The sequence below is a fragment of the Chinchilla lanigera genome, unplaced genomic scaffold, assembly GCF_000276665.1.
Source record: "Chinchilla lanigera isolate Chin_1 unplaced genomic scaffold, ChiLan1.0 scaffold00063, whole genome shotgun sequence".
NCBI lineage: Eukaryota > Metazoa > Chordata > Mammalia > Rodentia > Chinchillidae > Chinchilla > Chinchilla lanigera.
The window spans coordinates 4718398-4744688 of record NW_004955464.1 but is presented as its reverse complement, the minus strand read 5'-3'; the positions used below and the strand labels follow the sequence as shown (position 1 = coordinate 4744688).

At 55.9% G+C, this 26291-nt stretch overlaps 3 protein-coding genes across 6 annotated transcripts in view; 2 read left to right on the top strand and 1 right to left on the bottom strand.

Moving 5' to 3' along the window:
- The window catches only part of Acot11 (acyl-CoA thioesterase 11), a 40880-nt gene extending 37695 nt beyond the window's left edge, over positions 1 to 3185 (top strand). For all 4 annotated transcript variants that reach the window (XM_005398521.2, XM_013521713.1, XM_005398524.2 and 1 more), the window contains exons 14-16: positions 1165 to 1296; positions 2139 to 2265; positions 3014 to 3185. In XM_005398521.2, coding sequence (XP_005398578.1) covers positions 1165 to 1296; positions 2139 to 2265; positions 3014 to 3169 — 415 coding nt within the window. In that variant the 3' untranslated portion in view covers positions 3170 to 3185. The remainder of the gene's footprint in view (positions 1 to 1164; positions 1297 to 2138; positions 2266 to 3013) is intronic.
- Positions 3186 to 3209: 24 nt separating this feature from the next.
- On the bottom strand, positions 3210 to 14062 carry Fam151a (family with sequence similarity 151, member A). Its single transcript, XM_005398525.1, has 8 exons — positions 13820 to 14062; positions 12786 to 12929; positions 8440 to 8592; positions 7313 to 7472; positions 5664 to 5888; positions 5193 to 5332; positions 4415 to 4558; positions 3210 to 3971 (listed from the first exon to the last, which is right to left on the bottom strand). Exons 1-8 carry the CDS (start codon positions 13944 to 13946, stop codon positions 3298 to 3300), a joined length of 1767 nt encoding a protein of 588 aa, XP_005398582.1. The 5' UTR covers positions 13947 to 14062; the 3' UTR covers positions 3210 to 3297.
- Positions 14063 to 19630: 5568 nt separating this feature from the next.
- Mroh7 (maestro heat-like repeat family member 7) overlaps positions 19631 to 26291 on the top strand; it is a 51171-nt gene continuing 44510 nt past the window's right edge. Inside the window, exons 1-3 of the mRNA XM_013521762.1 lie at positions 19631 to 19777; positions 23852 to 23886; positions 24629 to 25918. Of these exons, the coding sequence (XP_013377216.1) occupies positions 24742 to 25918 (1177 nt within the window). The 5' untranslated portion in view covers positions 19631 to 19777; positions 23852 to 23886; positions 24629 to 24741. The remainder of the gene's footprint in view (positions 19778 to 23851; positions 23887 to 24628; positions 25919 to 26291) is intronic.

The window sequence follows — 26291 nt, the reverse complement described above, 5'->3', positions numbered from 1 at the left end:
TTTTGTTTTTTTTTTTTTTTTTTTTTTTTTCTCTGGTACCGGGAACCGAACTCATGACCTTGCGCTTGCCAGGCAGGCGCTTTTGCCACTGAGCTAAATCCCCAGCCCCCATTTCCCGTCTTAAATGGGCACTTGGATAGGGCTAGGTCGGGGGTTGCACTCAGCGATGTAGAGTCCCTTTCAAGCTGCCTTCGGTGGGGCTGAGGCGTCACTGGCGGCGGGGTTGGAAGGCAGAGGGGTGCGTGGGCCCCTCCCAGGCTCAGCGCAGTGGACAAGACGGCCAATTCGCAGGATCCACCAAGTTTGCAGATTCTTCCTGTAAGCAGCTGCATGAGTAGGTTCCTCTTCAATATAGTGACTATGAATCCAAATGCTGTTCCTCTGAGAAACCTGCTCCCCGCATTTACTGACTCTGTGTATAAATATCTTCCCGATTTTAGTCAAATATGTTTTCAGGAAAATGAACAAAATTTCAGTGTTTAGTATGTCTGAGCTGGTGTTTTTCCGAGAGCCTCAAGGCCATTTCCTGTTATGCTGGTGCCCAGCCCTGGGGCCTTGGAGCGTCTCTCCAGGTGCTTGGATGAGGGCTGTGCCCTGGGGAGCTCCACAAGGCAGGGTGCATGTCTCAAGAATCTGCCCCGCACGTCCCCACCAGAGCGGCCGGCTTGCAGCTGTTGTACTGAAGCTTCCTGTTGGGGTGTCTTTGCCCTACTCCCCGGGGCTGTTGTGGAGATTGAATGCTGCACCCTGAACAGTGCCTGGCACACAGTGGGCACTCACTGAATACTAAGCATACCTTCCAAATCGTGTGCACCCGCCTTGGGGTGTACGCACACGCGGACAAGTACAGATGTGGATCTCTGTGCCCACCCGCGCCTGTCTCAGTGTGTCCACATGTGCCCTTGCGCAGGGCTGTGTACAGGGCTTCGTTTCTGTCCGGTGTGTGCGGCTTGCTGGCTGTGCACCTCTGCGTGTCTATGTGAGCATCTGCTTGTGTCTGCCTTTGTGTGTCCCTGTGCATGTCCCCGTGGCCAGCCCTTCCTGCCATCCCCCCTGAGCTCCGTGGAGCTGCCCAGGGCCGACGGTCTGGCCCAGGGGCTGCTGGCTGCGCCGTGTGTGTGAAGCGTGGGAGGCCGGGCAGCCCTGAGCAGTGGTGTCCTGCAGGAGCGCAGAGCTTGTGCAGCAGGTGGACGAGGACGATGCCATCTACCACGTCATCAGCCCTGGCCTCGGCAGTGATGCCAAACCCCAGGACTTCGTGATCCTGGCCTCGAGGCGGAAGCCTTGTGACAATGGGTGGGTACCTGCCTCCGGGGGTGCCGTAAGTAGAGTGGCCGGTGAGGACTGTTCACCCGAGAGTCAGAACTCTTCTTCCCCTGGCTGAGGGACCCTGGGCCACGGGGCTCTGGGCTGCCCTAGGTTTGCTGGGATAAAGTGGGAGATGAAGGCGCACACTTGTGCCCTACAGTAGGGCCCGCGGGGACCTGGCCATCAAGGCTGCCTCGCTCAACGCTGTGGCAGAGCACTTCTCATGTGGCTACCCCTTGGCTACTGTCCTCTGGAAGCCTGTGTAATTGGAGGCAGTGAGCTTACCAGCTGTGCTGGGTAGGAGGCCAGGACAGATGGCTTCACTCCTGCTGTAGACAGGGACAGGAAGGGGAAGAACAAAAATCTCAAGCCAAGCACAGTGGTGCATGCCTGTGACCCAGCACTCTGGGAGGCCGAGGCAGGAGGATCCCAAGTTCAAGCCCAGCCTGGGCAATTTAGGGGCTTGAAATAACAACAACAACAAAAATCCCTGGGTTCAGTCCCCCATACCAGAAAAAAAGCAAAAACTTTCTTGCCTGGCAACCTGTAATCTTGGGAGGTTGAAGCAGGATTTCTCTGAGTTTGAGGCCAGCCTGAACTACACAGCCAGACCCTGCCTCAAACAAAAAAATCCATAGCTCTTCCCAGCATATCCGAGGTAGAGAGGCCTCTCCAGAAACTCCTTGGGGGATCACACTGGCGCCTAGAAACCTGTGCTGGGATGCCAGGGTGCCTCCTTTCTCCAGCCTGGCCCTGAGCCACACATCACTTTGAGAACTCATGCCAGGCTGGGGAGACGTCACCCTCTTCTGGCCCTTCCTCCCCTCCAGAGACCCCTATATCATCGCGCTGAGATCGGTCACTCTGCCCACGCACCCTGAGACACCGGAGTACCGCCGCGGGGAGACGCTGTGCTCAGGCTTCTGCCTGTGGCGAGAGGGGGACCAGCTGACCAAGGTGAGACCAGGGGTTCCCCTGCTCCCCCAGGCTCTGCCTCTTTGAAATCAGGGAGCTCATTGCTGTTGGGGTCAGGCCATTCCAGCGCCTCTTACTTCCAGCCTGGGAGAGCAGAGTGCAGGAGATGGAAAGGGACCCTGTTAAGATGGAGTCAGAGCCTGCTTCAGGGGCTTGGGTAAAGCGCTGAAAGGAAGACCTGGTCCCATCTAAAATTCCATCTCATTATTTGCCTAGATATCCCTTCCCCTCCAGGAAGGCTTTATAGGGCTCCCAGGGCCCACAAAACCCAGCAGAGCAGCTGGTGTTGATTGAAAAGGGGGGGAGGAGGCTGAGAGAGGGGCACCACAGCTCCCGCATGGCTCACGGCTTCTGGAGCCCCAGGCTGGCTGGGGTGGGCACTCAGCCAGTGGCTGATGCAGGAACTCACTTGTACCTGGGAGCACCTTGGAGTGGTGCCTGAGCTTATGCCCGTGGCCCCCGAACATCTTGATTAAAGAGGATGCAGTGCTGGATTCTGGGGACCCATCAGGGACTCCTGATGGCAGAGAAGATGCAGGGAAGATAAGGGAGGTTTAGGGGAACCTGCGGAGGCCATGCCTACCAACTGGACAGTTTTCTAATGGACCTGCAAAACCCCAGTGGGCTGGCTTGTGGTTGCTGCCCCTCAGAAGCTGGGCATCCCCAGTGAACCCTCCCCAAAGCCCCCTCCCTACCGTCCCATCTCCTGAGTGTAGCTTCTGCCCTGCAGGTGTCCTACTACAACCAGGCCACCCCTGGCTTTCTCAACTATGTGACCTCCAATGTGGCCGGCCTGTCCTCGGAATTCTACTCTACCTTCAAGGCGTGCGAGCACTTCCTCCTGGACAACCGGAACGACCTCGCCCCTAGCCTGCAGACACTCTAGGGGCCCAGCCCCTGCTGCCTGAGGACAGACGCACTCACGGTGCAGGGAGAAGGCCAGGTGTTTATTCATCCTGCCTCCCCTCCGTGAAGCCTGGGCCCAGGGCTTGGTCGGCCGGCACTGCCAGGCAGTCAGTTCTTGCCAAGGTCTGCCAGCAAGCTTTGGCGCTGCTCCTGGGGCAGCCTGTAGTAGACTCGGCCTCTGTCCTCAGCCCTGGCTGCCAGCAGCCCTGCCCGCACAGCTGCAGGGCTGCTGCCAGCATGGCTGCTCTGCACAGTGACAGTGGCCCGGGGTGAGGCCGCCAGTAGCCTGGCCACTACCTCTGGCTGGCTCTGCCCCAGCGGCCCAGCCTGCACCTGGAAGGACACAGGTTGCCAGAGCTTCTGACATAACTCCAACATATCTGTGATCAGCTGCTCCGCGTAGCCACCGTCTAGCACCTCCTCAGGCCAGCCTGGGGCCACTGTCACATGGGGGAAAACGTCAGCCACAGCTGTGATCAGTTCTCTGCCGTCCATGTGGCCAGGGACCACAAAGCTGCCATGGGAGACAGTGGCCCCGACCCACACAGGATAGGGCAGTTGGCCAAGGGAGGAGAGGCCTGCCAGGGTGGTCAGGGCTGGCCGGAGGGCTGCGGGCTCTGCTATGTTCATGTGGACACCCCGGTGCCCAGGGCGCATCGCCAGCTGCAGCAGGAACGACTCCAGCGTCAGGGCAGGGCCACTTGGGCCACGTACAACAGGCACGGAGTCCCTGGCTGCAGGTCCTTGGAGGCTGATGTCCAGCAGGATCATGCCGTCTTTATCTGCAGGAGGCAACAAGGGCTGTGGTTTGGGCCATCGCGGGATATTAGAGACCCCTGCTACAGGCACAGCGAAGTGTCAGAGGGATAGCTAAAGCAGGGTGGGACCTGCATCTAGGGAACCTGAAGGCTTGCTTCTGGGCTCTACGTGCTATGCCTGACTGACACAATCAGCTGCCAGCTCAGCCCTTGGTCTTTGCTGAGGACTCAGACCTGGGCCTGTACCTGCCCCTTCTCCGACACCATGTGGCTGAGGACGGGAGGGTGCTGGCTGAAGGCCAGGAGCGCCCTGTTCTTGGGCACTACCACACTCCCTTCCACCCCACACTTCGTATCCAGTACGTGGTTTACCTGGGCCTGTGTTGCCATGGTAACAGACCCATGGTACCTACTCAAGCACAGGGCATCACTGCAGGTCAGTGAGCACCCGGGCTGTAGGCACTTACCTGGGAGAGTGATCATGGCTGCGGTCCCATTGCCATGGACTTCTGGAACCAGCCACTCCAAGCCCAGACTGTCACCCCCATGAAGCTGGAAAAATGGCTTCAGGCTGCCACCTGTGTAGTACATCTGCTTCCTTGTGGCGTTCACTGTAGGGGCCCAGAGTACCCGGATGAGGTGGCTGCCGTTGCTCATACAGTGCCTTCTGTGTGCCTGGGGCCCAGAGCAACCTGCCAGGTAGCTGCCCTTTTCCCCTTGGTAGATTAGAAGATGCCGTCTGCAGCAGTGAGAGTTGTAGGAACTAGGCTGAAGCAGAGTTGTCTGGCCCCAAAGCTGGCATCCTTCCCCCTCGCTTGTGGCTTATTGGGAGGAATAGTGTCTGATGGGCCCCCTTGGGCTGGTTTAACCGTGAGCCCTCCTAGGTTCAGGGTCAAGAGCACCAGGGTCTTCCAGAGGTGCATCCGATCGGTGGAGTGGGCACAGGGAGGGGCTGTGCTCTCTGAAGCACTAGGAACCCACTGAGGCTTTGTGTTTTGCTGGGTTCCCGTCTGATCTGTGCACTGAACAAGCTGGGTGATTCCTTAGCTGCTCTGAGCCTCCATTCCCTATGGCTGTGTGAGGCTTGAAGGCGCACCATCTAAGGGCTGGCGCACAACAGGGACTCAAAGATCCCTGCCTCCCCTTCTACCCACTGTCCCTCACTTCCCCTCAGCTCTGCTCCTGGGCCCACCAAGGGCCACCCTGTGTGGTCAGCCTGGCTCCCGTCCCAGGCTCCCTCCTTACAAGCCAGCTGCTTGAACTGCGACAGGACAGGCTCGAAGAGGTCGTAGTAGACTCGGTGGGTCTCTGTGTTGTCCCGGATGTAGAGGAGGTCATCCACTGACACGGAGTCCGTGGTGCCCTGCCATAGTGTCAGGGTGTACCTGGGTTCAGAGAGCTGGCTTAGCTCCTTCCTGGGATGGAAAGGCCCCTGGACCCACACCTGTGCTCAGGACAGGACCGGGCCAGGCTCAGGTGGAGGTCTGCCCTCCAGCTTCCCACCAGCCCTCTCCCTGGGCCCTGGGGCTGCCTAAGTGGCGCATCTGCTCCTCAGTCCTGTCTCAGGAGAGGGACACAGAAGAGCCAGAAGAGCAAAGGCATGGGGGGGGAGAAGGGGTGAGGGTGCTATTTAGGGCCCTTCTAGCTATGGGAATCAGAGCCTAGGTGTGGGTTTGGAGCCAGCAGGGGCTGTGATGGGAGCCTCCGGGTTTTTACCTGTCAGATTGGTCCAGCAGCCAGCTGAAGTGGGGCCAGGCCGCCCGCACCATGACAGCCCGCACAGGGAAGGTGACCTTCTGTGGCACTGCCTCCACCAGTGCCTGCATCTCCTCCAACATGGCCTGGGTGTAAGGGCTGGTGAAGAGCGGGGGTGCATAAAGAGTGGTCCAGCCCACGGACAGGGTGGTCCTGGGATACTTCTCCTGCACCAGAGCCAGGAACCTGCAGAGCAGCAGACACTGGCACAGAGAGCCCACTAGTCCCTCCTCCCTCCCTCTCTCCCTCCTTCCTTCCTGGACGTTCGGAGTAGAAGGAGCGGCCAGGGTCTGTGGGACGTGTGATAGAAGCGGGGCAGCAAAGCCCTACACACGGAAGGGCTGCTCATGGTCCCACACACAAAGGGACCAGAGTCAAAGCAAAGTCCAGGTCCGGACTCTGGCTTTGGGTAGATTCTAACCCAGCATCCCTTCTGGAAGGACAGGGCTTCTTAAAACATCCCCACACAGATGGAGGAGGCTGGACTGGAGCCCCATGGGGTACTCTGCCTCTAAGTGTCATTTTAAAAAAAGTTTATCCCCGATGCAAATCTTAATAGGCAGACAGGGCTGCCTGGACCCCCTCCCCGGTGAGGGGAAGGAGAACATTAACCCTGCAAGAGGCAGGCCGTATTTATCTCGGGCACTGGCTACGCGGACAGATGGGTGGGTGAGTGAGACGGAGTGAGTGAGACGGAGGGTCAAAGAGCGCCCAGCTTAGCAGCGAAAGGCCTTGTTTGAATCTTTGCCACGTTTAGGCGTGGGCAGGCTGTGCAACTTCTGTCGGATGGCTCCTGTACTGCGGACATGGAGAGCATAGTACCTACCTTGTTCTCCGTGTAAGACTTAACGGTATTCTGCAGCTAAGTGCTTACAGCTGTGCTGGGGACACATAATAAACATTCGGCAAATCGCGCCTCAGTTCCTGTGAGCTTTTCGCATCTACAAAATGGGGAGGAGAAGCCACTCCTAACCTGGCAGTGCCAAACCTGGAAAGGATCGCATTGTGCGCACTGCTCCTTAACCCTTCGTGGATGCGGATCCACGTGGAGGGGCAGGGCTGCACTTCCAGGAGGGTGGTGGGAGTCAGGCTTTTGACTTTTCTAGAAAACCGAGTCCTGTGCTTGTCGGCGGGGAGCAGGGAGGACTTGGCCCTGCCTGGCATCCAGGAGACCCCATGTAGCCGGGGTGGCACACCTGCAAGCCAAGGGTGACTGCCCAGCAGAATCAGGGCTGTTAGGAAGTTGGGGGTTTGAGTGGCCCACAGGAAGTCCCTCCATATCCCAGGGTGCCGGGGATGTTTGAGGGCAGCAGTGACTGGGCTGAAGCCTGTCAGAAAAGGAGAATGGCCGGGTGGTGGTGCACGCTTGTAATCCCAGCACTGGGGAGGCTGAGCCAGGAGGATCACCATGAGTTTGAGGCCAGCCAGGGCTACATAGTGAGTTCAGGGGCAGCCTGCAATGCATAGTGAGACAGACCCTGTCTCAAAAAAAAAAAAAAAAGAAGAGGTCTTAAGCTGAGGAAACATGCAAAGGCTCAGTGGTGAAACCGGAAGCAAACTCCACAGAGTTCTCTTAGGGTCCCCTTCCTCCCGGAGAGCGGAACACTCACTGCGTGGCGTTGACCGGAATTGAGATGGCGTTGTTGGGGCCGCGCAAGATGTCCGCATTGATCCACACGGGCCTCTGCACCCTGCCGGCATCCGTCAGCTGCCGAAGGAGGTCCAGTGAGGGGCCCACAGACTTGAGGCTCTTGAAGTCCAGTTTGATGCCTGTGGAGAGGAGGCGAGTGCTTGAGCCGGCTGGGAAGCAGAAGCTCCCCAGGGCAGGGGGAGATGGGTGTGTGTGTGGTGGGGAAGCAAGGTGGGAAGGCAGGGCCTAGGTCCTGGCAGGCTGAGGACGGCTGCTGTACCACAGAGCCAGCCCGGAAGGGCAGGAAGTGTCATCCCTGTGGGCAGAAGCAAAGCAGCTGAGGAAGGGGACATGGTTCCTGGGCGGGGTGGGCTCAGAGGGACCTGAGACAGCAGAGCCCCAAAGGAGGTCCCTTGGCCTCCAGGAAGAGAGCAGAGAGCACTGCAGGCGGGGACAGCAGCCAGCACAAATGGATGCCCACCCCGGTAGTGAGGGGATGAGGCCAGGACGTTATAGAAAAATCATCTAAGCCAGGCCAAGAAGGTGAGGTACTCGTAGACACTCAAGTGTGCGTCCTCGTAGTCAAGGAAGACCAGAGCTGAGTGAAGAAGGAGTTCTGGGAGCGATGATGTGGCCAGAACTGGGCTTACAGTTAGCAGATATGGCCCAGGCCTGCAATTTCAGCACTTGGTACTTGGGAGGCTGAGGCGGAAGGGTTGCAAATTTGAGTCCCACCAGGACAAATAAAAAGGGCGGGATATAGCCGTGGTACAGTGCCGCTGGGATCAGTCCTCGGTCTTGCACTGGTAGATAAGCTAGCTCGCTAGACAGATAGATGGCTGGGGATGTGGCTCAGTGGTAGGGCTCTTGCCTCGTGTTCATGAAGCTCTGGTTTGGCGCCCAGCCCCTGAGGGAGAGAAAGGAGTTAGGATGGTGCCCATATCCTGCTATAACTGGCAGTGGGTCCGAGGGTGCAGGGTGGAATTCGGCTTTCAGCCTGTTGTATCTGGTCTGTGGATCCCTGTGCACGCCCACTGTCTCAGCTGAGACAGAGGCTGAACATGTGCTCCCTACGTGGCAGGACCTGTGGTCCCGGGAGGCCCTTACCCTTCTGGGAGCGGGACAGCACGGTGTCCAGCCAGTGCTGCAGGGTGTTGTCACTGTAGATGGCGGGCGGGTGGGCCATGATGGGGACGCCTGTCTCATTGGCTGTGTTGAGCCCTTCTATATTGACATCCGCCTCCAGGACCATGGAGTCGCCTGTTGAGGAGGGAACACTTAAGTGCTTCGTTTTGTAAAATAATTTTTCAGCCTTGTGTGGCGATTCACTCCTGTAATCCCACCATTTGGGAGGCAGAGGCAGGATTGCCATGAGTTTGAGGCCAGCCTGGGCTACATAGTGAGCTCAAGGTTCAAAGCCAGTCTGAGCTACATAGCAAGATCCTGTTGCAAAAAGCCAAAATTTTTTTTCTTATCAAAAACATTGTCTGTTACAGAGCCAAGTGTGGTGTAATCTCAGCACTTGAGATGCTGAAGCTGAAGAGATTTGTTTTTTTTTTTTTTTTTCCAGTACCGGGAATTGAACTCACAACCTCATGCTTGCCAGGCAGGCTCTGTGCCGCTGAGCTAAATCCTCAGCCCCAAAGCAGAAGATTCACATAGTGAGATCCTGTCTCAAAAAAAAAAACCAAAAACCAAAAACCAAAAAACCCATCCTGAAAACTCGATAGATGCTGGGCGTGGTGGTGCACATCTGTAATCCCAGCACTCAGGAGGCTGAGGCAGGAGGATCATTGGGAGTTCGAGACCAGCCTGGGCTACAAAGTGAGCTCAACGCCAGCCTGAACTGCACAGCGAGACCCTGTCTCAACAAGACAAAAACAAAACAAAACAAAACTCAATAGAGGGTCAGCCATGTCCCATCTCTGAGATAGTTTTGGTACTTCCTAGTTTCTTGCAACTAAGAAATAATGATGTATGTTTTATTCTGATTTTCTTAGTTTCTGATCCCTCTTTGTGGAATTTGAGAAGGGGCAAAATGGGATGATGTCAAAGCTCCTTCCCCAAATTTCTTTCCAGACAAGACACTGATTCACGGTCTCAGCCAGGGTATACAAGATGGCCCAACTCACCCTATCTCTACCAAAGGGCACTGCTTATCACTTAAACTCCAAGTTAACTCAATCAGGCAGTGTTTTCCCCTCTTGCACTGCACCCTCCCATCTCTGCAAAGCCCCTGGAGCTGTGATAGACAGCTAAACTATATGAATCAGTGCAGTCAGAAAGGGACTGGGCCCCGAAGGAAGTCAGCACAAAAGAGCAAGGCAGAGAGCCGGGCATGGTGGCCCATGCCTGTAATCCCAGCACTTGGGAGGCTGAGGCAGAAGAATCACCTGGGCTACAGAGTGAGTTCAAGGCCAGCCTGAACTACATAGTGAGACCCTATCTCAAAAAAATAAATTACCCCTAGCTGGGCATGGTGGTGCATGCCTGTAATTCCAGCACTTCAGAGGCTGAGGCAGGAGGATTGCTGTGAGTTTGAGGTCAGCCTGGGTTACAAAGTGTGCTCAAGGCCAGTCTAAACTGTATGGGGAGACCCTGACTCTAAAAGACAAAAAAATAAATTAAAAAAATAAAAATAAAAATACCAAAAAAAAAAAAAAAATTACCCCTGATAAAGGGCCATGGTGGCTCCCCACCCACAACCCCCCTGGAAATTCTCTTTATTTCCAATAAAACTCTAATTTCTCCTTTGGTTTTTGCCTTCACTCCTAGATGTTGTGAGACTCGACACATCTAGCAGGTTGGGAGTTACTTTCCATACCAGAGTCGGTGTTTGAAACACATCCGACTCTGCCACTTCCTGTTAAAAAACGAAAACCCACGGCCCTGCGACTCAAGCCCGAGCTCCTCCCTATGATCCATGGTCTGTGTGCCAGGTCTTGAGTTCCCAGCCTCCCCCTGGGTCCAGCTCCCTTGCTCCCTGGGCCCCAGCCGCTCGGCTTCACAGCAATTCCCAAGGAAGTGTTGGAGGGCAGGCTGTGAGCAGCAGGACAGAGGCCCCGCTGCCTCTCTTGGTGCAGCCCTCCTGCTCATGAGAGGTCAGAAGTGACTGAATTCCTACTGCAGACAGTGTGTGTGTGTTGGAAGGGGGAGCTTTCAAGTGGTTGGCAAGGCAGGGCTCATGGAGCACACCTAGATCTCCAGCACTCAGGGAGGCTGAGGAACGAGGTGGAAAGTCTGAGCCCAACCTGGGCAATTTAGTGACCCTGTCTCAAAATACAAAACACAAAGGGCTTGGGATGTAGTTCAGTGGGATGGTCCTAGGGTCAATCCCCAGTACCAAAAACGAAACAACAAAATCCCCAGGTTTCTGGATTTCTGGGGGCAGAGGCAGCTGAGTTTTGCATTGGCTTCTTCAAATTACACATGACATGGTGACACCTGCCAGTGTTCTCCGCACTTGGGAAATCTCCCTCCACATTGAAAGTTGTTATGTGCCTCCCAGAGGCCAGATTTGGGCTGATTTGCTTGAGGGAGGGAGGGGGAGGGAAGTGAGAGATGAGGGGTACGCTGGATTCTGATGCCCTCTATGTGCCAGGTTTTTGTATTCGGTGGGTGAGTGCACAGACCCAAGTCCACACCACTGGCTTCTAGCCCAATACTCATGCTTGGAAGCTGTGTGACCTGGGGCAGATTACTTGCCCTCTCTGTGCCATGGTACTTCACTTACCAGATGCAAGTAACAAAATATGGCTGGTTAAACTGGCTGTGATGGTGCAATCTCAACACTCAGGAGGCTGAGGCTGGAGGATCATCATGAGTTCAGACAAGCCTGGGCTACATAGTGAGTTCATGGCCAGCCTGAATTACATAGTGAAACCCTGTCTCAAAAAAAAAAAAAAAAAAACAACCAAAAAAAAAACCAAACCAAGACAAATCCCTGGTTAGGCATTCACCAAGTATGAAAGTTACCGCATGGAGTAGCTCGCTTGCCTAGGAAACCTGGATCAGCAGGTGTAGTTCTGTTGTCTCAGCATGGTTATTAGTAGACCTTTCAGGACCAAACGGCCTGGTTTGGATGATACACGCCAGCCCACACTTTAGAGGTGAAAACTGAGCTGCACCCTGAAGTCACTTGTCCTAAGTCACTCTGCTGGCTGCTAGGTGGCCCCAGAAACATCCAAACCCAGTTCTGCGTGCCTGTTTCCAGGCCCTGCTGGCTACACATCCAGGTTCATCCTCCCAGGGGCTGCCTGGACCCCACAAAGCCCTCGGGGGAGAAAGCAGTGCCTGGAGTCCTCTCTGCAGCCGGCAGTTATGCTAAGCGTGGCTATCGTGGCCCTTGCTGCTGGGTGCTGCCTGGTGGGGCCTGTGGCTTCATGCCCACCCGAGGTCCTGGCTTGGGGACCCTGATCATTCCTTGCTGGGCTGAGCTGGGGGAAGCAGAGGGCGGCAAGGCCTTTTGTCCTGAAGGCCACAGCTGCCCAGGGAAGAATCCTTTCTTCCTGGCCTGGTCCTAATGCCCAGGCCCAGCAACGTCTAGGAAAGTCCCCTCCAGCTACCAGGCACTGCCCCGCGCCCCCCTAGGTGCTGCCCCAGAACAGAAGCTGCGTCTGAGCCCAGGCCTCCCGTGCTTCAGGCCTAAGGTGTGGCGTTGGACAAAAGACCCTCCCCAGTCTGGGTCCCAGCTCTTTCCTCTGAGACCCAGAGATTGTTCCAGAGCAGTGGCTCTCAAAGGGGGCTCCTGGGGCCAGCAGCATCAAGGTCGCCAGGTAACTTGTTACAAATGTAAAGCTGCAGACCCACCCAGAACCAGGACTGTGGACCCGGGGGTGGGCCAGCACCCACGTCTCCTGAAGCTCACATTTGGGGCCCATTCCCTTCATAGTCTGTACCTGCAAGCTGACTGGCGCTTGCTTCCCAACTGTCCTGAAGGACAGGCGTGTCCCCATTGCCTGGGGACTGGGCAGTGCAGGGCTCAGAGAGGGGAAGTCAGCCACTGCGCCGAGGTGTGCGGTCCCCGCAGGGCCCGCGTGTAAGGTGGGGGTGTCCCATCCGGTGGGCGGTGGCCCCTGGCTGCCGTGATCATTCTGCACACGAGGCAGGCAGCACACAGGCTCCGTTGTTCACAGTTCGTTTTAGCACCACCGGGCCTCAAGCTCCAGTCTCTGGCTTCCTTTGTCCTTTAGGGCAAAGGGCGCCACAGCATAGGCGGTGAGTGGCTGGCCAGGGCAGCACAGGAGCGGCTCTGGCATCAGACATCCGGCCCAAATCTGAGCTCAGTCATCGCCACAGGCTGAGCTGGAGCCCTAAGCCCCTGGCCACTTCCTCAGGGGCAGTGTGAGGAGCACATGCAAAACGCTGCCACCTTGCGGCAGGGGCTACCGCGTCTGCCCACGCCTCCGCCCACTGCCCTCTCCTCACCCGGCCTCCCCTCAGAGGGGACTTACTGCTCAGGCCCTCCTCCATCTTATCCTGGCTGTTGGCCCCATGGCTCCAGGTGACCAGCAGGCCGTCTGGGCTGCTGATCTGGCCGAGGCTCAGCAGGTAGCCCAGCATGTCCCCTTCGGGGCGGCAGACGTCCCCCTGGCAGCCTGGAACGAACGCCCGAGGGCTGTCAGCACCGGCCTTGGCCCAGCCCAGGCTCTTTCCCTGTCCCTCCACCCCTCCTTCCCTGGGTCCCACCAAGCATCCAGCACACAGGCAGAGTGACAGCAGGACCGGGGCCCCAGCGGCACAGGGAGGGACAGAGAGCGCTGGCCCAGTGCGCTCGGGAAAGCAGGCGCTCACTCAGAAGGGGCATTTTAGGGAGCTCTTGAAGGGAGGGTGAGCATCTGCTGAAGAGAGGGAGTAGGTGATTTCAGGCAGAAGGACCTGCCTAGGTGAAAGAGTGTGGGTGGGCTGGGGCGGGGCTCAGAGGTAGAGCACAGGCCTAGCATGTGTGAGGCCCTGGCTCCATCCTCAGTGTGGGAAGAGGAAATGGCCTGGTGCAGATGGAACACAGAGAAATGGGTTAGAGCAGACGGGAAAGATGGCCGGGCTCAGAGGTCCACGGCCTTGTGCGGTGGCAGGGGCTGAACAAGTGCTGCGAGCACAGTGGGTGTTGCTAGCGCCGGCTGCAGAGCAACATGGGCCGGAAAGAGCAGGTAGGGTGAGGGCAAGGGACGTGAGGAGTGGAAGGCCGGGGAGGAGGGGAGGAGGAGTGCAGGAGCAGGGACCAGGGAACTCGAGTCCCCAGGAAGGCCGGCAATGCGGGATGCAGCCTCCAGGCCCCAGGAGGCAGAAGGATGGAGGGGCCCTGCGTAAATGGAAGGCACAGGCGAGATCCCAAGGAGTGCCCATCCAGGGCACAGAGGGCTGGTCTCCAGGTAACCAAAAGGAGAAAGAAAGCCAAGGACCCTTGCCCTGGGGGGAAGCCTCCAAAGGCTTGGGGTAGGGAAGAGGCAAGTCAGGCTGGTCAGGATGCATGGGTGGGGGCACCTACCTGACTGGGGGTCCCAGTTCAGTGTCAAGGCGAGGGCCATGCAGACAGTCAATGCCAGAGTCACGATAACTCCGCTAGCCAGGGCACACTGGGTCGGCCTGTCCCGGCATTGCTTCTGGCAGCCCATGATGGCTCTCTCTGCAGAATTGCCAGCCCGGAGTCCCTGAGGTTCCCTGAGCCCGGAATCAGGGCTGGTGGGAGCCCAGGCGGCATCTAACCCTTCCCCAGCCCTGCCAGCTTTGTAGTGCTGGGTCACCCCTGCCCCTGAGTGGAGACAGCTCCCGAAGTCCCGCCTCCTCCCACACCCTCTCTGCATCTCAGCAGGTCAAGCAGAAAATCCTGCCATCCCCAAAATGACCTTTGAGCACTGGGTGATTGCTGTTGTCCCTCACTCTTCTAACTCGAGCCCTTTCTGCCCCACGCCCAGGGTATCTCCGGGGCAGGCAAGGGTTGGCGAGAAGGACAGATTAGATCTGCCCCAGGGACGTGAATTTTCCTTCTATCTAAGATCCTGGTTGATAGATTAGACTGGGGAGCTGGGCATGGTAGCACACTCCAGTAATCCCAGCACTCGGGAGGCGGAGGCAGGAGGATCGTTGCAAGTTCGAGACCAGCCTGGGCTACAAAGTGAGCTCAAGGTCAGCCTGAACTGCATAGCGAGACCCTGTCTCAAAAAGATAAATAAATAAATAAATAAGTAAGTAAGTAAGTAAGTAGATTGGACTGGGACTGAAACCCAGAGTCTTGAGCCGGGGGTGTGGTGGTACACACCTGTAATCCCAGAGGCTGAGGCAGGAGGATCACTGTGAGTTCTTTTTTTTGTCTTTTTGAGACAGGGTCTGGCTCTGCAGTTCAGGCTGGTCTTGAGCTCACTTTGTAGCCCAGGCTGGTCTCGAACTCACAACGATCCTCCTGCCTCAGCCTCCCCAGTGCTGGGATTACAGGTATGTACCACCACGCCAGTATCCCTGTGAGTTCTGCTGTGCTACATAGTGTATATAGACCCTGTCTCAGGAAATATATAGACCCTGTCTCAGAAAACCAAAAATAGAGCTGGGAGTGGTAGTGCACACTTGTAATTCCAGCACTTGAGAGGCTAGGCCAGGAGGATTGCAACAATTCAAGCCCAGCTTGGGCTACATAGTGAATTCAAGGCCAGCCTGAGTTACAGAGTAAGACCCTGTTTCAAAAAGCCAGGCGTGCTGGGCGTGGTGGCGCATGCCTGTAATCCCAGCACTCGGGAGGCTGAGGCAGGAGGATCACCATGAGTTTGAGGTTAGCCTGGACTATATAGTGAGTATAAGTCCAGCCTGAACTACACATTGAGACCCTGTCTCAAAAATAAATACATACATACATACATACATACATAAAGCCCTGAGAGTCCTGGCAGGCAGCCTGGGTTTTTGTAGGTCGCCCCTGGGATCAAGGAGCCCTGGGCATGGGGTTGGGTCACACTCTCAGGGGCATCCAGGATGGGATGCAAGTTAGGGACCACTCCTACTCCAGGACTGTGCAGTTTAAATGTAATGGATGGCCTCAGGGACTGCAGCTTGGAGAGAAACCTGGAGAGGCACTTGGTGGCTAATTAGTGAGGAATTAGGGCACAATGAGTCTGATCCCTGGTCTGGTTTGCACTTTTTCTTCCATTAATTAATAATAATAAAACATATTATTTATTAATTCCCTATAAAGTATATCACATCTTTATCTCATTGAAGCCAGGGGCTTTTGCACTAAATTAAGTTCCTAACCACCCACCTATTTTTGTTCTTTTTTGAGACAGGGTCTCCCTATGCAGTTCAGGCTGGCCTTGAGCTCACTTTGTAGCACAGGCTGGCCTCGAACTCGCGATAATCCTCCTGCCTCAGCCTCCCAAGTGCTGGGGTTACAGGTGTGCGCCTCAGCCTCCCAAGTGCTGGGGTTACATGCTTGGCTTTTTGCAGCTCATTTTTTAACTTGTAATTTGAGACAGGATCATGCTAAATTGCCCAGGCTGGGTTTGAATTTGTAATCCTTTTGCCTCAGCCTCACAGACTGCTGGGATTACAGGTGTGCAACATCACACCCCACTACCAAATGGTTCTTGTTTTTCTTTTTTTTTTTTAGACAAGGTCTCATTATGCAGTTCAGGCTGGCCTCAAACTCACTATATAGCCCAGGCTGGCCTCAAACTCATGGTGATCCTCCTGCCTCAGCCTCCTGAGTGCTGGGATTACAAGCAAGAGCTACTACACCTGGCTTCTTGTGTTTTTTTCTCTTTGCTTATTTTCTGAAGGTGGCTAACAGTATTAATTTTGGACTTTGCTACTTGAAGTGTGAATGTTCAAGTGGTTACAGGACCCCTAATGAATAGACAATATGTAGCCTCAAAACAAGTGGGAAGGCGAAGGAGAAGACAAATCCAGCAACCCAAAAGAAAGTCGGAAAAGTGGGAAAACTGAGAATGGAAAAGGAGATGCTCTGCTTCTGGTAATGGCAAGGCCTCCTCCCAGATCAACACTCAGCTCAGAAGGCTGGGGATTTAGCTCAGCAGCACAGTGCCTGCCTGGCAAGCGCAAGGTGGTGACTTCGATTCCTGGTACTGGGGAAAAAAAAAACACAAAAAAAACCAAAAAACCACTCAGCTCAGAGATGGTGCTGATCCATGGAGAAAACAGAAACTAGCACTGCTGGCTGTGGGAACCATGGGCTGAGGGAAGGTGAGGTGAGCCAGGGTCGGAAGCAGGAAGCGTTGGCAGGCTCAGAGCTTGCTTATTTATTTATTTATTTGTTTTTGTGTTTGTTTGTTTATTTATTTATTGAGACAGGGTCTCACAATGTTGCCCAGGCTGGCCTTGAACTCACAGTGATCCTTCTGCCTCAGCCTCTCAAGTGCCAGGATTACAGGTGTGCGCCACAAGGCCCAACAAGGCACAACATTATCAAATCTCACAAACCCAGTACTGAACCAAAAAAAGTTGAGATATGCCTGCGTATGAGCTGCACAGCCAGGCATGGTTGCACATACCTGTAATCCTATCACTCTGGGAGGCTGAGGCTGGAGGATCACCAGGAGTTCACCCAGCCTGGGCTACATAGTGAGTTTAGGACCAGCCTGGAAACATAGCAAGACTATCTCAAACCAGACCAGACCAAACCAGACCAGACCAGACCAGAGCAGAACAGACCAAACCAAACCAAACCAAACCAAACCAAGAATATGTGCTGTGTAATTTCATTTATTCACAGTACAAAACCGGCCATGTGTAAACTAGGTGTAGTGACTCACATGTGTAAACCCAGCACTCAGGAGGCTGAGTTTGAGGCCAGCCTTGGCTATACAGAGATTCAAGGCTAGCCTGAACTATGTAGTGAGAACTTGACTTAAAAAAAGCAAACTGTGTAAATGATGGTGTGGAAAGTGGGGGTGGTGGTTGCCCTCAGTGGGGACGGTGAAGGAAGGGGAAAAGGGACAAAGCAAGGGCTTCTCAGACCTGGGGTGCAGAGATGCTGTATTTCCAGAGCAGGATGCATGGGCTCCTGGGTGAGGGCTCACCACGTTAGGCAAGGGACGTGCGATGCTCTGCTTGAGGAGCGCAGAGCCCAGGTGGGGTGCAGGCGAGGCCTCCCTGCTGCCCCAGTGCCAGGGCCGTGGCCCTGAAGTTGGCAGCGAAGACCTCACGGGGTGAGAGGCCATGGAGCCCTGGCTGCCGGGGCAGGCAGACAGGCAGCGGGAGGAGAGGCCGTGTGCTCTGGCATGCAGTGCAGAACAGTGACTAAGACGGAGACAAGGACTGGGGCTGGATGCGGGTGTGGGACCGTAAGGGCAGGCCTGGTCTGAGGTGAACTTGGAAGGACTTGGTTAAGTACCTTGTTATGGTTTGTGTCTGGGTGTCCCCCCAAAGCCTCATGTGGTCGTGGGGCAGGCTTTTAGAGTGTGATTGATTATGGGTGTGAGAGCTACACCCGCCCTGGGGTGGATAGTCTGCCTATGTAAGGGAGAGCAAGAGGGTGCTTCTGGCCATTTCCTCCCTTGTGAGTGCTTGTTGCTTTGCTCTGTTCTGCCGACATGAGCTGTAGCTTTCTGCCATGTGCCACTCTGCCTTGTAACCAGCAGGGTATGGACTAAAATCTCCACAAACTGTAAGCAAAATAAACCTTTCCTTCCTTAACTTTGGGTGTCAGGTATTTTGTCCCAGCAACGAGAGAAAAGTAACCAAGACATACCTTGGTACGGAGTGAGTGCTGGGCGGTTGGGGATGAAGTAGGTTTGAGGGGAGGACACGTGCAGGACAGAGAGGATGGGGCCAGGGGCGTGGGGGTGGGGTGGTGGCTGCCCCGGCCCCTGAGGAGGCAGCAGGGGGTGCAGTGCAGTGTCGGAGAGACCAGGAGCAGGGGAAGGTGGCAGGTGAGGCCTGCCAGATGTATGGCTGGGGGTGGATCCAGGGGCTTCCTACAGCCCACTGCTCCCTCAAGGTCCCCCTTGAGCAACGATAGATGCTCAGGGAAGGGGTTGGGGCTGCCAGGGACGATTTCTGGGCAGTGTGTCATCTCAAGGAATACCCTAAGGTGTGCTGAGCTGGCTCAAGATGGGAATCCATGTGGTGGACAGACCCTCTCTTGTTACTTTTAAAATGTACTTATTTATTCATTTTTTTCCGGTACCGGGAATCAAACTCATGACCTCACGCTTGCCAGGCAGGCGCTGTGCCACTGAGCTAAATCCCTAGCCCCCTTATTTTTGGTTTTTTGAGACATGGTCTTGCTATGTAGCCCAGGCTGGCCTTGAACTCGCTGCAATCCTCCTACCTCAGCCTCCCGGAGTGCTGGGATTACAGGGGTGGACCACCACACCTGGCTCCCCCTCTCTCATTTTGTATGTGGTGCCTCTGAAGTTCTCTCCAGTCACTATCATCTTAATTATCTTAGTTATTGATCATTCTTAAAAACATGTCCTAAACTGGGCACTGTGACACACGCCTGTAATCCCATTGCTTGGGAGGCTGAGGCAGGAGGATCGTTGCAAGTTCGAGACCAGCCTGGGCCACAAAGTGAGCTCAAGGCCAGCCTGAACTGCAGAGCGAGACCCTGTCTCACAAAGAATAAATAAATAAATAAGTAAATAAGTGAATGATGTCCTTTAGACAGGTAGCCACAGGGTCCTCCTTGCTTTGTCCTAAGGTCTCTCTGCCCTGGCCCTGCCCTCCTTCTGCCGCGCCCACGCGGTTATCTGTACCCGCCAGAGGATGAGGGTGGGGTAGGGGAAAGATCAAGGCCTTGGTGGACAGACAGGTGTCCTAGTTTGTGACACTGGGCCAGTGTTTTCTTTCTATGGGTCTCAGTTTCCTCATCCCAGACAGCCTAGTTCGGAAGCCCTCATCAGCCCTGATCCACAGAGGTTCGAGGTGGCACGGCGAGTGGCTCTGATGGGCATCTTATGGGCCAGGCCAGCATCTCGGCCTTTAAATCAGTGAGGGTCCTTCCCGGCAGGGTGGGGGAGGTCTGAACAGAGAACTTTTTAAAATGTAAGCTTTTATGTGTGGTGCTGGGAATGGAACTCAGGGTGTTTATACTCCGCTACAGCCCGAGCACTTTTTATTTTATTTAGGGTTTTAAGACAAGGTCTAAATAAGTTATCTAAGCTGGTCTCAAACTTGCGATTCTCCTGCCTCAGCCCCCAAGAGTGCTGGGACTGACTGTCCCTGCTGTGTAGGCAGGAGCAGGGGCCTTATTGGCTGGGGGACTTCCAGATGCCAGTGACCTCACAAAGAACGCAACTCCCTCCCAGGCTTCGGGGAGCCAAGGTAAGCTGAGGGGCTGTGTGGGCAATTTCCAGGGGTGGGGTCAGCCTCTGCTAGGCGGGTACCACCTTGACCCCACCCCCATGGGAAGAGTCTCCCCTCTGCTGTAATTCCAGTTAGAGCGTCTTATCTTTGACTTAGAGCTGAATTTTCTGTTGCCATGTGGATGCCCCAGGTGTGGGTAACCCACTGAACTTGACACCAGCAATTCAAGGTTCAAAGAGAGTCACAGTCCTGAGACTGTCCAGTGGGAGTAGGGGGAGCTGAGAGGGAAGAGAGAGGGAAGACCCAGGGAGCGGAGGCTGGGTGCGGTGGCACACACCTGTCATTCCAGCAGGCTGGGAGGCTGAGGCAGGAGGACTGCCAGGAGGATTGAGCCTAGCCTGGGCAATTTAGTGACTTAGCAAGACCCTATCTCAAAAAAAAAAGTCTTTTTTAAAGGGCTGGGAATGCTCCGTGAGGAGAAGGGAGGGGACCTGGAGATCAGACCTTTCCCTTTTCTCCAGCATACCTACCTGACCCCACCCAGGGGAGGAAGGGGTGACGTAGACACTGGTCAGGAGCCCACTGTGGGTCAGGCACTGTGATCATCCTTCCTGTGCCCTGTTAAGACTGGCAAGGCTGGCAGGCTTTGCTGTGCATGCCTGTTATCCTAGCACCTGGAGGCTGAGGTTGCCATGAATTTGAGGCCAGCTTGAACTACAAATTGAGACCCTGTCACAAAAATAAAAAAGAGACTGGGGAGTCCACCTGCCCAAGCCCCCGGGCTGGTGAGGCAGAGCAGGTGTCCAGCTCAGGTCTGTCAGACTCTTTTTCGGAGCTGGGACTCGGGGGCGTTGCCTGGGTTTCATCACACTTTTCCCTAGGTGGGGACCCAGGAGCGGCGGGGGGAATGCTGCATGAGAAGCTGGAAGATGTGGTCTCACTGCACAAATCACGACTTGGGAATCTGGGGTGTTGCGGGGAAAACTGGGCTGAGAGGACCTCGGTTTGAATCCCACCTTTGCCACTTGTGGAGACAGAAAGAAAAAAAAGGAGATCAGCTGGCTTTCTCATCTTTCCACCCCTGCGCCATCAGAAGGGACCTGCTGGGCCACCCATGGTCTCTGGGTGGGGTGGTTCGCTCAGCCCTGTCTTCCCGGGGCTGGTTTGCAGAGGCTGTGCAGACTTTCTGTTCCCACCAGTGACTCAGAAAGCTTCTGGCTTCGACACTCCCTCACCAACACTTGTTATATCCATTTAAAAACTGCGAGCCATCTTCGTGGGTGTGAAATAACATTCACTGTGGTCTTGATTTACATTTCTCTAATGATTAATGACCTTGAGCTCATTTTCATGGGCTTACTGTCCACTATGTATCTTCTTCGCAGCCATGTTTGTCCAAGTTGCTGCCTAACTTTTTCTTCAGGGCTGTGGATCAGGTGTTAGACAGGTGTGCAATGGAGCTCATCCCAGCCCTACTTGCCCAATACTTTTTGTTGTTTGCTTGTTTTTTGAGACAGATCTGATTAAATAGCCCAGGTGGGCCTCATACTTGCAATAATCTTCCTGCCTCAGCCTCCCAAGTACTGGGATTTCAGTTGTGCTCCACCACACCTAGCTTTCTCCTTCTCCTTCTCCTTCTCCTTCTCCTTCTCCTTCTCCTTCTTTTAACTACAGTAGTGCTAAATTACTCAGGTTGGCCTTGAATTTGTGATCATCCTGCCTCAGCCTCCCAAATAGTTGGGATTACAAGCATAGGGCACTTCACGTGGCTCTTTAATCTACTTTTGTTTGTTTTTGTAGTAGTGGGGAATGAACCCAACGGCACTCTACCACTGAGCTACCACCCCAGCCTTTTTATATTCTTTGAGACAAGGCTTGCTAAATCACTAAACTGCCCAGGACACCCTTGAATTTGTGACCCTCCTGCCTCAGTCTCCTAGAGTGTTGGGATTACGATGTGAGCCACTAGACCTGGCTTCATGGGCTTTTAAAGGAAGGTCTTAGAGGCTCCCTTTGGAAATGGTTTGTTAGGAACTGGCCTAGACTCAGGAACCCCTACTTCTGAGATGATTCCCAGGTCAGCCGGAGACACCAAGAGCTGGACTGGGGGACACAATGTGGCTGGAGAGATAGGAAGCCATCCTGCAGCTGGAGTCGGCTGAATTTGCACAAATCTGCTATAGCGAGTGAGAGTCGCAGGGGGACACTCTGCCTGGCTCAGGTGGTGTTTCGGGATTGTGCTGGAACTTGGTGAGGTCTTCTGGTGGGATTTCTGTAGGTCAGAGGTGCTCTGTGTGAGACTGTGTGCACATGTGTGTGCAGCTATGGTGGCAGGCATGCCTGACACATGTGGGCCTAACCTGAGGAACTGGGATTCGCTGCTGGCTTCACCCTCTTGGGGCTCTAACACCCTGTGTCCAGGGCCTGGGGCAGAGCGCTGAGTTTCAAGGGGAGAGGATAGAGCCCTGCACAGGAGGACTTGCTGGATGACCAGGCTCTGCCCTGCCTGCTGAGGCTCTTGAGCTGGGGACAAAGCATTTGCCAGCGTGCAGTTTGAGGTTATCAGGAGGAAGCAAGTTCCTTAGTGCCTTGGGTTCTGCCCAGTGCCCACAGCCCCTGCTGCTCTCCAGAGGGGACGCCTCGGTGACCATCACTGTCCCGAAGCTCTGAAGACAGTGGTGGAGGAGCAGCAGAAGTAGGGGAGATCTGAGCTCTTCTCCTGGGAGAGGAGCAGGGGCCAGGCCCAAGCCCTGTGGCTTTGCCAGTGACCCTACTGGTGCACCCGCCTGACTGCTGGGCTCCCGGGAGCCGCTCACTGCCCCAGGGCACGCACCACCCGGGCTTCTCCAGGCTGAGAGTTGCCTCTTTCCCATCTATGGTGTGTGCGTGTGCGTGTGCGTGTGTGTGTGTGTGTGTGTGTGTGTGTGTACATGTGCCTGTGTGCATGGAAGAGGGCAAGACGAAGGGAAAATCCAGGCTCAAGAAAAAGAAACTATGAACATGAAATTAAGTCTGAGGCTTTGGCAGGGGTCTGTGAAATCAAGAGGCCCTGACATCTTAGATGCATCAGCTTCAGGGTAAAATCTCCCCTGGGCGCTGATGGCAGGCACGTACTCCCTGCTCCCAAGGCCTAGGGAAGCCACAGGCTTGGGGTGAAGGCAGCTTTCACGGGGTGCCCAGCCTGACTCCGCCCTCAGTGGGACAGAATGAGCAGCTATCACATAGGTGAGGGGTGACAGCACAGGGCTCCATGCCGGGCACTGTAAGTACAACCTTCCTGTGAGACCGAGATATATACCCTGGAAGAAGGCAAGGGCAGGGCAGGAAGTTCCTTCCCCAGGTTCACTCGGACTAGTATGAGGATGCGCGGAGGTTTGAGCTCAGGACTGCATCATGACTCCACATCGACGATCCTTCCAAAGCCAAAGTGCTGTATAAAGATTCGGGGCAAAGTGTGTGCAGTGAGCCAGTGACTAACTGCACACAGGCGTCTGTGCACGAATGAGTGGAAAGGAATCCGTGAGGACGTGAGCTGGCGAGAGAATGGACGCTGAGTGAAGGAGCGGAGGTGAAGCACGAATCCAAACGTTCACCGAAGCTTTGCTGCATGCCGCGTGCTCTGCCCAACACTGGCGGAGGACTTGGCCAGGGGGTCCTTGCTCTCTGGAACCACTGTCCACAGACGTGTGTGCAGGGGAGGAGACCAGAACAAGGAGCCCTGAGACGGTACAGGTGGCCCTCACCTGCGCAGGAGTTGCTGAACCCCGGAGAGGGTGACCCTGCGGGCATCAGCTGGTGAAAGGGAGGGGAAGGGGTGCCAGCTAGGGGAGTCCAGGCCTAGCCAGTGGAGTGGAGAGGGAAAGGGTCACGTAGAGGGACAGGAAGGGCACACGGGATGGGAGCTGGGTATAGAGCACCTTGAATACAGGATCTCTGTCCTAAAGCCACGGGAAGCCGTGAGGGGTTGGGAAGAGGGCGCCTTGCGGTGGTCTTGGCTGCTTCGAGAGCCAGGGGAGTGGATGAACCTTCTCCTCCTGACCTTCACCTCTGTGTAACAAGGGGGCAATGACACTTGACTTCCAGGAGTTGGTGTGCATGTGTGTGCTCGTGTGTACGTGTGTGCGTGCATGTGTGCGCCCCCATGCCCACGTGCCTGTGGAGCCGACAGTTGGTGCACACCTGTGCACAGCCGGCCTACAGGCTGCTCAGGAGGAGTTGAAAAGGCCATTCTTCCCTGACTTGGCTTCCTTCTGCTTCACCCCAGGGGCCTACTCCTGCCTGAGAACACCATGATTGCAGGTGAGCTGCCCCAAGTCCCTGGGGTGGGCGGGGATGTCGGGGACAGGGCAGCTCTCCTGGCAGTCAGACACCTGGGTCAAACAGGTTCCATTTTTGATAATGGCACCGCACCCTCTTCCCCATCTGCTGCCTCATGCAGAACGGGCTAGATGCTGAGGGCTAGAGGCCGCTCTGCGAGGTAGCTCTGAGGATGCAGCGCTGCGACCATTTGCAGATTAATCCCAGCAGCTTTGGAGTTTGTGCCTGGAGCAGCCCAAGCTCCTGAGGTGCAGTGACCCTTGCCGGTGGACACAGGTCACCGGTCACATGCGGTCAGCTGGAGTAGGCAACCTGTAAGGAGCCTCCTTCCCCTTTTCTGCCTTCAAGTAGAAGAGATTCCGCAGTTTTCCTGCTTTCAGCTCCCACTTGGAGTCTGGCCCTGAGCCAGGACCTGGAATGCCTAGGGTGCCCAAGACATGGTGGGTGTTCGAGGAGGCCAGCTCCTCAGGAGTCCAGCGAAGGGAAGGGACAAGGCGCTTTTGAGGAGCAGAGGGACGGCAGGAGGAGGGCATGGCGGAGGCTGCAAGCCCAAGGTGCTGCAGCTGTTCAGGTCCTGAGGCGGGGCTGGGGTGTGGTCCGAGAAGGGGACACTCACAGGAGATGGGAGGAGCCTGGAAATAAGGACAGCAGGCCTGGCATGGGTGACAGGGAGAGGCGAAGGCTGTACCTGCGTGGCGGGGCGCATCTACCATCTCTCTCCCAGGAGCACGGCAGTGAGTCAGCCGCCTGGACAGAAGGGGCAGAAACACCAAGAGGCCTCCCGACAGACCCGGCACCGAGTCCAGGGCGAATCTCATCCCCTGTGAAGGCCCACAGATGACACCAAGTCTCCAGTCCTACGGGGGCCCAGGCCTGGGCTTTGGCAGCATCCCCGGGCCTGACCCAGAAGCAGTCCTCCCTCCCAACTCTGACCCGCCCCCGAGTCCTGGCGTGGCCCTTGTTGCAGACCTGAATCCAATTCTGAGCCCTCAGCCAGGGGAGGTCCCTGGTCCGGTGCCCGATGACACCCCCAGCAGCAGGGCCACGACGCCATCCTCCCTCCAGACCCCCGCTTCCTGTTGTGTGGAAACCATGGGCCCAGATGTGAATCACACCTCCAGGCCGGACCCACAAGGGCCCCCATCTCCAGCCGTAAGCCCCACTCCCAGCCCTGACTCTCCCGAGACCACCAATCTGGGCTCCAGGAACCCCTCCAGGCAGAGTTCCGAGGAGGCCTACCTGTCCCTCTCCAGGAGCAAGACTTTTGATTTGGGTCAGAGTAACTCCAATCCTTCCAGGCCTGCATCAAACCCATTTATAAGGCTCTATTCGAGAGAAAGCCTGGCTCTGGACCACCGCCTCTCCAGGCTGGGCTCACAAGCGCTGCTCCTGCCAGCCTCTGACACATCTCTGGCTTCTAACTCCAGCCAGCAATTTGGCCCAGGCAGCCGCAACGTCTCCAAGCAGAGCTTGAACATTGCTGCAGGTTCTTGGGGAGCCTTAATCCCAGACACAAATGAGCCTGTCACTTTGGTGTCCCACAGCCTCTCTGAGTGTGTTCTGAAAGGAGCCTTTGGGGCAGCCTGGAGCGCGGCTTCCCAGGAGACAATCAATGTGACTCCGAATGGCCATCCCAGATCCGATCTGAACATGACCGTCATCCAGGCCTCAAGCCTGACGCTGATCCCCGGCTCCAGTGATCACAGCGGCTTGCACTCTGCTGCCCACGGGCCCAACTCAGCCAGCTCTCCATCCTCGTACTTGACCCTTCTCCTCGGCTCCAAGGAGACCCTGAGCGTGGGCTCCAGCCTCTTGGTGAGCGACACCTCTACCCTGACAGTGAGCAGCCAGCCTGATGGTTCTCAGGACAACAGCGTCCTCACCACGCCCCTGGAGAACCTAGAGAGCTGGGGCGAGGGGGCCAGCATGGACAGGGGCCAGGTACCACCGCTGCAGTTGTCTGCCTCCAATACCAGGGACCAGGACGCTGCGCCCTTCTGCTGCCTCCCTGAGGGTGAGTGAGGCCGGTGCCTGCCTAGGAGACCTCTGTATCCAGACCCTTGGGGCGGGGCTGGGAGGGGAGGTGGGGAGCGGGAGTAGTGTGCAGTAAGTGACACAGTGGTGATACGCAGAGACCTGCCCTGGGCCTCTGTAACCCAATGGACAGGATGAGCCACTGACCTCTCTGACCGTGACATCCCATCTGACATCTGCCCACGTGCTAAGTCTGTTCCCCAACTGGGTCTCCATGCACCTCTCCCTGCTGCTCTGGGGTGAGGTTTAGGCCTTGCTCCCTGGGAGCCAGAGGAGCTGACAGGCCCTGGGCCCACTCAGCTCGCTGGGGACTGCACGAGGCCCCTGGTCCTATCTTGAGCCTGTACCTCCCT

Excerpts from the sequence above, each read along its gene's own strand:
- Fam151a (XM_005398525.1), bottom strand. The coding sequence starts at position 13,946 with ATGGGCTGCCAGAAGCAATGCCGGGACAGGCCGACCCAGTGTGCCCTG. Across the intron at positions 8,593-12,785 it reads GATGGAGGAGGGCCTGAGCA|GCGACTCCATGGTCCTGGAG; the intron begins GTAAGTCCCCTC and ends CCTCCTCAACAG. Across the intron at positions 5,333-5,663 it reads CTGCTGGACCAATCTGACAG|GTACACCCTGACACTATGGC; the intron begins GTAAAAACCCGG and ends CTCTGAACCCAG.